General features: G+C 48.1%; 1 protein-coding gene across 1 annotated transcript; it reads left to right on the top strand.

Moving 5' to 3' along the window:
* Positions 1–414: 414 nt before the first annotated feature.
* On the top strand, positions 415–9,825 carry LOC141129242 (resistin-like). The gene is made up of 4 exons (XM_073617152.1): positions 415–628; positions 1,313–1,450; positions 8,114–8,191; positions 9,518–9,825. The coding sequence occupies exons 1-4, from the start codon at positions 415–417 to the stop codon at positions 9,649–9,651; spliced, it is 564 nt and encodes a 187-aa protein (XP_073473253.1). The 3' UTR covers positions 9,652–9,825.
* Positions 9,826–11,767: the final 1,942 nt, after the last annotated feature.

The raw sequence follows: 11,767 nt of genomic DNA, 5'->3' as shown, positions 1-11,767 counted from the left end.
CATTTGTAGACGGACATTTTATGGTTACACAACCGATCACATTGCTATAATCTCTTTATTTGGACCATAAACTGAAGGACTTATGAATAAATGGTTGTGGAATCATTGGAGTTTCCATTATTTCTTATAGGGAAATTTGCTTTGATATACGAGTGCTTTGGACTACAAGCATGCTCCCGAAACAAATTATGCTCGCAATCCAAGGTTTTCTGTACACATATGCTTATTGTGCTCTATAGCACCCCCAGAGGAAGCAGAAAGTGAGTCGGCCAGCTGGCTTACACCCTGCACAGTCCTATTTTCCTTCAAAATATATCAACTAACTAGTCAGGTTGATAACAAAGTGGGAGTGTTTTTTGTTGCCAAAGTTAACAAAAGCAAATGTTTGCATCCAAAACTCAATTCTATAGAATTATGTTGCAATCTGGAGATGGTATCTCAGAGAATACACATCCTATCCTCTTCCAGGGAGATCTCTGGCTGAAAATTGGCTGGACTCCAGCAGGGGAGGGGATTAAAGAGGAAAATGACTCCTTCCCTGCTGTGATTGGTGGAAGGTCGGTCCCTATCAGGTATATAAGTGTCTCCTCACCTTCAGGTCATGTAGAATTTCTTTCATATCCATCAGGTAAGTGTTATGGGAGTAGGAAGGCTCAGTCCTGTACAGGGGTAACTTTATATTACTGAGATAATGATGAGCTAATGGGTTACTGCACCATATATAGAGCTGGGGGGGGGGGGTTACTAAAGGAGTGGAGCATGGTCACTCTTCCAATAACCCCATCACTATATATTTAGGAGAATCTATGGGACATCACACCAGAAGTAAATGGAGGGGATAATTCCTTTTCTATAATCAAATATATTCAGAAGGTATAAAACTCCATTTATAAAGTTGCTCCAGACTTATCCAGTTTACTCCACCTTAAAGTTGGTGACATCAATTATTTTCAGTGGAGGAATGCAGAGGAGGAACGTTCCTTAAGCTGGTGTTACCGTTCCATTTATTTTTATTCTTAATGCAATTTGGCTGCTCATTTAGCTTTTTGCCTTCATTTACATTTCAAGCTCCTGGTGAAATGTCTCCTCATTGGGGATGGAACAGGGAAAATGTATCAGTAAAATAAAGTACAATGATTTTGTCATTCCTAGAAGCCGTATCCTGGTGTAGATTGATGTTGGGATTCCTTGTGATGTCATACTTGGTGTTGCAGTTGTCGGCTGTATTTGTATAATGAATTGTTATTTGTGCAGTTTGTGGTAGCAATGAGGTTCTCCGCACACAGATGTCACCTGTCTCTGTCCCTCTCAGGTGTTCCTGGACTCTGGAAGATGAAGCTTCTGCTTTGTTTCTTTCTCCTGTCTGCGGTTACAGCACAAACCAATAACTGTGCCGGGGAATGTTGTCTGAAAGATGTCATCTCCCTCACCAACCTCATGAAATCTATGGGTAGGTCCCACTCCGCTGACTTGTGGTCTTTCCATCTACTATATATGTCTGCTTACTGCATGCTTCTGAATCAGTCTGCATTACCAAAAAGTCTCATAACGTTTCCCCAGGACAGATCCAATCTTTGGTAAATTGTTTGTTATATCAACCTGGGTAACAGATGTGCAGAAAATGTTTAATTTCGGATTCATTTGTTAAAGTGGTTGCAAAGGCTCAAAGATTTTTACCTTCATACATTGCATGAAGGTAAAAATCTTCTCTGTGCAGCCCCCTTTAATACCTACCTGAGCCCGATCTTCCACCAGCGCTGTGCATGAGAGCGTCAGCTCTCCGAGGACTCTCCCTCCACATTGGCTGAGAGAGCAGTGGGCACCATTGGCTCCTGCTGCTTTCAATCATAGCCAGTGAGCCAATGAGGAGAGAGAGGGGCAGGGCCAAGCTGCAGCTCTGTGTGAGAATGGACATGCTCGGCTTGGGAACAAGCCTGCCTGGGTGCCCCTACAGCAAGCTGCTTCCTCTGGGGGCACTCAGCAGGAGTTCCGGCAGGGGACCCCGAGAAGAGAAGGATCAGGGCTTCTCTCTGCAAAATCACTGCACAGAGCAGGTAAGTATAAAATGTTTATTATTTTAATGTAAAAAATTCAGAAGCTTTAATATCAGCCCAAAGTAGGAATTATCTTATTTCACTTTTATACCTTACTGCATTTATTGCAGGGCTCAAAATTTCAAGCCCTGAGCTCCTAGCCAGGCCTCAAGGGTTACTCACCACAAGTTGCCCCACCCAACCCCACCCCACCCCTAATCACGCCCTCATAAATGATCTCATTAAATGACACTTAAATGTTTTATGCAGAATTAACTTATAAAATAAATATTAACAACAACAAAAACTTTACCGAACCCACCAATGCAGGCTGCACGTGCCCACCAATGCAGCCTGTGCCCACCAATGCAGCCTGTGCCCACCAATGCAGCATCTGCCCACCATGCAGCCTGTGCCCACCATGCAGCCTGTGTCCAACATGCAGCCTGTGTCCAACATGCAGCATCTGCCCACCATGCAGCTAGTGTCCAACATGCAGCATCTGCCCACCATGCAGCTAGTGTCCAACATGCAGCATCTGCCCACCATGCAGCATCTGCCCACCATGCAGCCTGTGTCCAACATGCAGCCTGTGTCCAACATGCAGCATCTGCCCACCATGCAGCTAGTGTCCAACATGCAGCATCTGCCCACCATGCAGCTAGTGTCCACCATGCAGCTAGTGTCCAACATGCAGCATCTGCCCACCATGCAGCTAGTGTCCACCATGGAGCATCTGCCCACCATGCAGCTAGTGTCCAACATGCAGCATCTGCCCACCATGCAGCTAGTGTCCACCATGCAGCATCTGCCCACAATGCAGCTAGTGTCCACCATGCAGCTAGTGTCCACCATGCAGCATCTGCCCACCATGCAGCTAGTGTCCACCATGCAGCATCTGCCCACCATGCAGCATGTGCCCACCATGCAGCCTGTGCCCACCATGCAGCCTGTGTCCACCATGCAGCCTGTGTCCACCATGCACCATGTGCCCACCATGCAGCCAGTGCCCACCATGCAGCCAGTGTCCACCATGCAGCATCTGCCCACCATGCAGCCTGTGTCCACCATGCACCATGCAGCCTGTGCCCACATGCAGCTAGTGTCCACCATGCAGCCAGTGTCCACCATGCAGCCAGTATCCACCGTGCAGCCAGTGTCCACCGTGCAGCCAGTGTCCACCGTGCAGCCAGTGTCCACCGTGCAGCCAGTGTCCACTGTGCAGCCAGTGCCCACCGTGCAGCCAGTGCCCACCATGCAGCCTACCTGTGCAGGGGAGGAACAGGAGAGCTGCCCAGATGATCAAAACGCAGTGCACACAACGATAACAGCTTTCATTTAAATTGCTGTGTTCCCGCCGATCAACGTCATATACAGCTCAGCCCCCTGACCGGGGAACCTTGATTGACAGGATCACCCATCCTGAGATTAGACGAGTGATCTGTCTATCAAAGTCCCGGGACCAGGAGGAGGGGCTGTATCTGACAGCGAGTGGTGGGGAACCCAGCAATGTGAAATGAAAGATGTTACGGTTGTGTTCCCTGCGCTCTGATCTTCCAGACGGCTCTCTCTCTCTTCTCCTCCGCGATCACTGCGAGGAGGACTCCCATTACACCCAGGCTGCCATCGGTGTTCGCCCCCCCTGCTCCCAGGCAGTCATAGCTCGCCAGCCCTCAAAATCCACTCGCAAAATGTGAGCAGGTGAGTGGAATTTTTGAGGGCTGATTTATTACAAAATGTTTCCATTTCTAATTTGAAATTAATTTTGCAATTCAAATATATTTTTTCGGATTCAAATTCATTTTCAAATTCTGATAATTAGTTTAGTTATTTTTTATTTTGGATTTGTTACTATTGTGATTGGGAAATTTGGATTCATCCGATTCTCTGAATAACTAAGATCTTGAAATGAAATTAAACAAATCGCACATGTCTACTTCGTTGCATAGGCTGGAGTTGGCACTCACAGATGTTATCTTGTTTAAGTGTCATCTAGAAGTACCAGGAGCCCTTTATAGTAGGTGACCACTATATTGTGTCAATCTCGCCACTGTTATCGATGAGATTTGACACCTGCAAACCCCGTCGCGGGAGTCGGCGCCGAGCTGGCTCGCTGATTGGGAAAGGAAAAATGGGTTTTCTCCTTTCCTGCTGAGCGACACACATTGCTGACAGGTGTTTGGTATGAATCATGAGGGGGAACACCGTGCCAAATTTTAAATAAAAAAAACGGCATGGGTTCCCCTCCAGGAGCATACCAGGCCCTTAGGTCTGGTATGGATTTTAAGGGGAACCCCGTGCCAAAAAAAAAAAAAAATGGTGTGGGGCCCCCCAAAAATCCATACCAGACCCTTATCTGAGCACGCAGCCCAGCCGGTTAGGAAAGGGGGTGGGGACGAGCGAGCCCCCCCTCCCCCTGAACCGTACCAGGCCGCATGCCCCCTGCCCCAAAGCACCCACCCCCCATGTTGAGGGCATGCAGCCTGGTACGGTTCAGGAGGGGGGGCGCTCGCTTGTCCCCACCCCCTTTCCTGACTGGCCGGGCTGCGTGCTCAGATAAGGGTCTGGTATGGATTTTTGGGGGGCCCCACACCATTTTTTTTAAATTTTGGCACGGGGTTCCCCTTGAAATCCATATCAGACCTAAGGGCCTGGTATGCTCCTGGAGGGGAACCCATGCCGTTTTGCAGCCCCCCACCCCAAAGCACCTTGTCCCTATGTTGATGAGGACAAGGGCCTCTTCCCGACAACTCTGGCCATTGGTTGTCGGGGTCTGCGGGCGGAGAGCCAGATCCCGGCCCCCCACCCTATGTGAATGAGTATGGGGTACATCGTACCCCTACCCATTCACCTGGGGGAAAAAGTTTCAAAAAAAAAACTAGACACGTTTTTAAAGTAGCTTATTAGGCAGCTCCGGGGGTCTTCTTCTGACTTCAGGGGTCTCTTCCATTTTCTTCGCTCTCTCCAGCCTCTTCTCCAGGTCTCCGGTTCTTCTGCCGGGCTCCTCAGATATCTTCTGCTCTTTTGCCGCTCTTTTGCTAGCGGTGGCCCGGTCTTCTCTGTCATCTTGTTCCCTCTTCTCTTCTTCCGATGTTAACACGACGCTCTCTCCCGCTGTAATGCTGTGTGCGAGGTGCGCAACAACTTATATAGGCATGGGGCGTGGTCACCCGGTGACCCCGCCCCTTATGACGTCACAGTCCCATCATACCCCGGGACTGTGACTCCATTAGAGGCGGGGTCACCGGGTGACATCACCCGGGGATCACTCCCCATGCTTATATAAGTGGTTGCGCACCTCGCACAGCATTACAGCGGGAGAGAGCGTAGTGTCAACATCGGAAGAAGAGAAGAGGGAATAAGACGGCCGAGAAGAAAGAGCGGCAAAAGAGTAGAAGATAGCGGAGGAGCCCGGCAGAAGAAACGGAGACCTGGAGAAGAGGCCGGACACTGGGAGAAGAGGTCAGAGAGCAGGAGAAAAACTGGACACCGGGAGAAGAGGCCAGAGAGAGTGGAGAAGTCGGAAGAGACCCCTGAAATCAGAAGAAGACCCCCGGAGCTGCCTAATAAATTACTTTAAAAACCTGTCTAGTGTGTTTTTTTATTGACACTTTTTCCCCCAGGTGAATGGGTAGGGGTACGATGGGTAGGGGTACCCCATACTCATTCACATAGGGTGGAGGGCCGGGATCTGGGGGTCCCCTTATTAAAGGAGGCTCCCGGATTCCGATAAGCCCTCCACCCTCAGACCCCGACAACCAACGGTTGTCGGGAGGAGGCCCTTGTCCTCATCAACATGGGGACAAGGTGCTTTAGGGTGGGGGGGCCTCAGGGCGCCCCCCTGCCCCAAAGCGCCCACCCCCCATCTTGAGGGCATGCAGCCTGGTACAGTTCAGGATGGGGGGGCGCTCGCTCGTCCCCACCCCCTTTCCTGACTGGCCTGCGTGCTCAGATAAGGGTCTGGTATGGATTTTGGGGGGTCCCCCACGCCGTTTTTTTGGCATAGGGGGGTTCCCCTTAAAATCCATACCAGACCTAAGGGCCTGGTAGGCTCCTGGAGGGGAACCCATGCCAGTTTTATATTTAAAATTTGGCACAGTGTTCCCCCTCATGATTCATACCAAACACCTGTCAGCAATGCGTGTCACTCAGCGGGAAAGGTTAAAACAGTTTTCCTTTTCCAGCAAAAGTCCGATGGAGCGAACGCACGGTCGCATTTTCTGACCAAAAGCTCTTTTCTGACCGAAAAATTGAGAACATGCTCTCAATCTTTTGCTGGCTGGAATTGTCCCCTCCCCTGACCTCTGTCGTGATCAATGGCACAACTATCAGTCCCTTCCCTCATTCCAGGATACTAGGTGTATTCCTGGACTCTGACCTCCTCTTTCAGCCCCACATCCAATCATTGACCAAATCTTGCCAACTTCACCCCTCCAACCCATCCTAATCAATGACATTGCAAATCTACTAATTCACTCCCTGGTTATCTCATGCCTTGATTTGCAACTCCCTCCTCAATGGATTACTTTTACATAGACTATCCCCCACCAAGGCCACCAAGATTGCCACTGACAGACTCATCCACCTTACCATCCATTTAATGTCAACCATCCCTCTCTGCCAATCCTTCCACGAGCCTCATTTCAGTGTCCTCCACTGCTCTCTGCCAATCCCTCCTATTGCTTCCATTCAGTGCCCTCCACCCCCCTCTGCCAATCCCTCCACTGGCCTCCATTCAGTGTCCTCCACCCCTCTCTTCCAATCCCTCCAGTGGCTTCCATTCAGTGTCCTCCACTCCTCTCTGCCAATCCCTCTACTTGCCTCCACTCAGTGTCCTCCACTCCTCTCTGCCAATCCCTCCACTGGCCTCCATTCAGTGTCCTCCACCCCTCTCTGCCAATCCCTCCACTGGTCTCCATTCAGTGTCCTCCACCCCTCTCTACCAATCCCTCTACTGGCCTCCATTCAGTGTCCTCCACCTGTCTCTGCCAATCCCTCCACTGGCCTCCACTCAGTGTCCTCCACTCCTCTCTGCCAATCCCTCTACTGGCCTCCATTTAGTGTCTTCCACCTCTCTCTGCCAATCCCTCCACTGGCCTCCGCTCAGTGACCTCCACCTCTCTCTGCAGTTCTTTCCAATGGCCTCTACTCAGTGTTCTCCACCCTTCTCTGCCAATCCATTTAATGACCATTGCTGTGTGTCCTCCACCCCTCTCTGCCAATCCCTCCACTCCGTGTTCTCCACCCCCTCTGCAAATTCCTTCACTGACCTCTGATTTGTGTCCTCCACCCCTCTCTGCCAATCACTCCACTGGACACTGCTTTGTGTTCTCTGCCCCTCTCCACAAATCATCCATTGGCTTCTGATTGTCAAACAAACAAAATTCTAAACATGAACAACACTATACAAAGTCATCCACAACAGCAGGACTGGCTTCCATTTATGTAACCATTGACAGCCAATCACAGAGGTCACATGATTGGGCAGTCCTTTCCACACCTGTGTAAGGGATGCCAGGTTGGGAGGGAAGGGACTAAAGTGTAAGTATGTGCAAACAATATACTGTTAAAAGTATTTTGTTAAATCTGTTTGATAAGTGCAAACTAATACCAGCTATTCGTGTCAGAAATCCTGTGGGCTAATGGCTTTCTGTGCCCGCTATTATCAGTTACATTGTTCCCAGCTATCTATGAGGATTCCAGGGCCTCCCCTATATTTTATGGAGCAGAGGAGAAGGGGTGGCGTTTTGTAGTCCATTCCTAGAGTGACAACTTTGCTCCTCCGTAGATACAGTACAGTGTGAGTGGTCACCCTAGTACAGGAAATTTGTTGCCAGCAGGATCACCAAGTGAAAATAAAGGAAAAAAAAATAAGAAAACTAATGAAACTATCACATCTAAAAGGAGTAGTAAGTTCCAATATATATATTTTTGTTTTTAGGCTGATTTCCACCAGACATGATACCAGTGAGCAAAATGATATTTGATTTGTTTCTGCAGATGTGCACAGGTTGTGTATAATATTACATGGCTGCAGACATTTCTGCTCCTTACCAGGTCCTTCATATCTTCTCTTCCAGCTTCTACAATCCTGGAGAATGCTAAACTTGATTGCTATGACCACAGAACTAACGGAGCATACTCTATTTGTCCTCCAGGTAAATGATCACAAGACCTCGAATAGAGCTCAGTATTAATGTGAGTGTGACATATACTTCAGCCCAGACCAGCCAAGAGGTCCTAGAGGTCTCAGACCAACTAGGAGCAGAAAGTTTACAATTGAGGGTTTGTTGACCCTGACATTAAGGGGCCTTGATCTGCTCATCATATACACCAATAAGGTCCTAGAGATTTTGCACAAGCTGAGAGTAGAAGTTATAGTTAAGGTTTACACATGTTGGTATATTGGCCTTTACATTATGGGGCAATTGTTCTTCATATGCTTCAATCCAGATCAATCACGAGGTCCTAGAGAACTCAGGCCAACTGAGAGAAAAAGTTACCTTCAAGGTTTATATTTGTGGGTGTGTTGACCTTCACATTATGAGGCCTGTAATCTGTTCCTCATATTCTTCAGTCTAGATAAACCACGGGATCCTAGACATCGCAGACCAACTGAGAGAAGTTACCTCCAAGGTTTATATTTAAGGGTTTGTTGGCCTTCACATTATGGGACCTTTGATCTGCTTAAAGTATACTTCAGTCCAGTTCAACTATGGTGTCCTAGAGATCTCAAAAGAAACCCCAGACAAATAAGTTGGTCATAGAGTGGAAGATTCCTCACCAAAAATGATAAGTAAGGAACCATCCACCCATCCTCTGTACTGTCAGTACCTGCCACCAGAGTCCCCCTACAAAGTGAACAGGCGAGTTTTCCTCTAGTCCGCGTTATGGCACCTTAGGAAAGCTCTGAACATCCCAATTCAAATTCCAGTTAATTTGTATTGGCATTTGGATCAGGGGCAGCATCAGGCTCTTAGACCTTTGTAAATTGCTGACACACACAGCCTCCTCTGTAGATGACTGACATAAGGCCTCCTCCACCCAAGAGAAGTGATTCCGCTTACCCACACGTGTTGTTACTTGTAAAAAGATGGTAGCCAAAGTACAAATTCTAGTTAAGGAGTACAGGGGGGGGGGGGGGTAATTAGTGTTGAGTTACAGTTACTAGGAGCAAGCTCGGGGGTTTGGTTGTATTGACAATGTGGAGCTGCCGATTTGCACATCTGCACAAAGAGAAAATGTATCCATGGATGAAGAACGTGACACCCGGGGAGCTCTTCCTTCACACAGGGACCATTGCCACCCATCCCAGCAAAACAGAGTGGGAGCAGACTAAGAAATGACAGAGGCGTGCTGGACATTTATAGAAGGGTATTTTGGGAGTACACCTTGGGGGTCCCAAACATCTGCATAGTGCTGTGTATATATGTATGATTGTACAATGATGAGATTTCATCACTGCCTCTTCTCATTTTATGCAGAGTACAGCACCACGGGGTGTTCCTGCGGGATGGCCTGTGGCTCGTGGGACATCCAGTCTGAGAGAAATTGTCACTGTCAGTGCAACAATATGGACTGGACAATAGCCCGATGCTGCAAGCTCAAATTTAAGTAGAGTCTGACCACCAGAGGGCGGACACTCAGATGGGAGTGACACCGCTGAATAATTTCTTTTATTGAAATCAGTTTCAATTAAAATATGCAAATAATGATGGAGGAGATGAGTCTCTGCTCTCCGTGGCCAGGAGAGAAGGGACCAGAGAGTTCAATTATAGAAGGTTGAAAATTATATTTTGTGATTTCTTTTGGTTTTCTGAAACTTCAGTTCAATTGCTTCACCTTAAACCCGGATGCTGGAGAAGAATCTTTCCTCAGGCTGACCAGGGCCGGTACAAGGGGGGCAGATGCCTTGGGTGGGACCATTTACTGGAGGAAGAGGGGTGCAATAGAAGCACCAGTGAACCGGCTGTGCTAAATAGATAATGACAACATGTGCCGAGTGTGCTCCTGCACCCAGCACAAGCCTGAGACCAGCCCCGCCATGCCTCTCACTTCCCTATCAGGCGGAGTTTCTATCCTGCATCGGCGATCTACCCGTCAATCGCCGACAGCTGGCGCCTGACGGGTAGATCGAGAAGCATGCAGAATAGTGCAGAAAGCGTGTGTAATAAGTTCTCGCTCATGTCACGCAGCGCTGCTCCTCGACGGCCCCTCCTCTCTTCTCATCCATCCCCATTTGCTTGTGACATCATCTGCAATGGACGAGAAGAGAGGAGGGGCTGCCGAGGAGCAGCGCTGCGTGACATGAGAGAGAACTTATTACACACGCTTTGTGCGCTACTCTGCATGCCGGCTAGTAAACAATATGCCCCATAATGTGCCCTGATGTGCCCCATAATGTGCCCCATGTGCCATTATGTGCCCAGTGCCCTGATGTGCTGTTAAAATAAAAGGGGAGTGGGGGTAGGACCCAAGGTGTCCTTACCTTCAGTGAAGGAAAAGGAACAAACTGCGGTTTAACCTGATATAACTTTTTTAGAACAATTAGTAGAAAAACATTTTAAACATTGAAAGGAAAACATAAACAATAGGAGATTGCATAAGGTAAAAACTGACAACGTTGTCACTTAAAAACGCATGCCCATGAGCTCAGCCATATCCCAGTCATCCACACGTTTCAATCATCTCAAGTCATTAGGTGTGACTTAATATATAATGCTTACATGTGTTTAGGCGAGGTGAGTTCCAGGAAACATTGGTAACACAAGTCGGTACCCGTATTGTGCTTAACCATGGACCTCCAGACCCCCTATATGCCTATAGAGTTGCTGCATGAAGTCTTTACAATGTTAAAGAAAGCATGAGTTATCTCAGACAAATAAATGCAATTCTGGCTAGAAAGTATTCCTGATAGTTCGTGAACAGGACAGGTTTGATTTCTGCATGTAGCACTGTCAATCATAGAGATAATATATATTAACCCCTTCAATACCGGCGGGCACTTAGACACCTTCCTGCCCAGGCCAATTTTCAGCTTTCAGCGCTGTCGCAATTTGAATGACAATTGTGCGGTCATCCATCACTGTACCCAAATAAATTTCTTATCATTTTGTTCCCACAAATAGAACTTTCTTTTGGTGGTATTTGATCACCTCTGCGGTTTTTATTTTTTGCGCAACAAATAAAAAAAAGGCCGAAAATATTGAAAAAAAAACAAGTTTTTCTTTGCTCCTGTTAAAATTTTTTGTAAATAAGTACGTTTTCTTCTTCAATGACGGGCACTGATATGGCTGCACTGATACAGCGGCACTGAACGGCACTGATGAGGTGGCACCAATGAGGTGGCACTGATGGGCACTGATAGGCGGCACTGATTGGTACATATGGGTGGCACTGATTGGTACATATGGGTGGCACTGATGGGCACTGATAGGCGGCACTGATTGGTACATATGGGTGGCACTGATTGGTACATATGGGTGGCACTGATGGGCAATGACAGGTGGCACTGATGACACTGATTGGTGGCATTGCTGGGCAGATCTGGAACATAATGGTGCCAATCAGTGCCCATTTGTGGGCACTGATTGGCACAGATTGGGCACATTGGGCACATGTGGATGGCCATGGGGTACATACCTGGCCATATTGCCTAGATGCCCAGCAATGCCAACCTAGGAGCATCAGTGCCACCAATCAGTGTCATCAGTGCCACCCATCAGTGTCCATTG

The sequence above is a fragment of the Aquarana catesbeiana genome, linkage group LG01 (assembly GCF_042186555.1).
Source record: "Aquarana catesbeiana isolate 2022-GZ linkage group LG01, ASM4218655v1, whole genome shotgun sequence".
Lineage (NCBI taxonomy): Eukaryota > Metazoa > Chordata > Amphibia > Anura > Ranidae > Aquarana > Aquarana catesbeiana.
This window is presented reverse-complemented; position numbering and strand designations above follow the sequence as displayed.

Bases quoted from the DNA above. Each gene is read 5' to 3' on its own strand.
- LOC141129242 (XM_073617152.1), top strand. From the start codon at position 415: ATGTTGCAATCTGGAGATGGTATCTCAGAGAATACACATCCTATCCTC. The intron at 629-1,312 runs GTAAGTGTTATG...TGTCCCTCTCAG, and splicing joins ATTTCTTTCATATCCATCAG to GTGTTCCTGGACTCTGGAAG. The intron at 1,451-8,113 runs GTAGGTCCCACT...CTTCTCTTCCAG, and splicing joins CAACCTCATGAAATCTATGG to CTTCTACAATCCTGGAGAAT.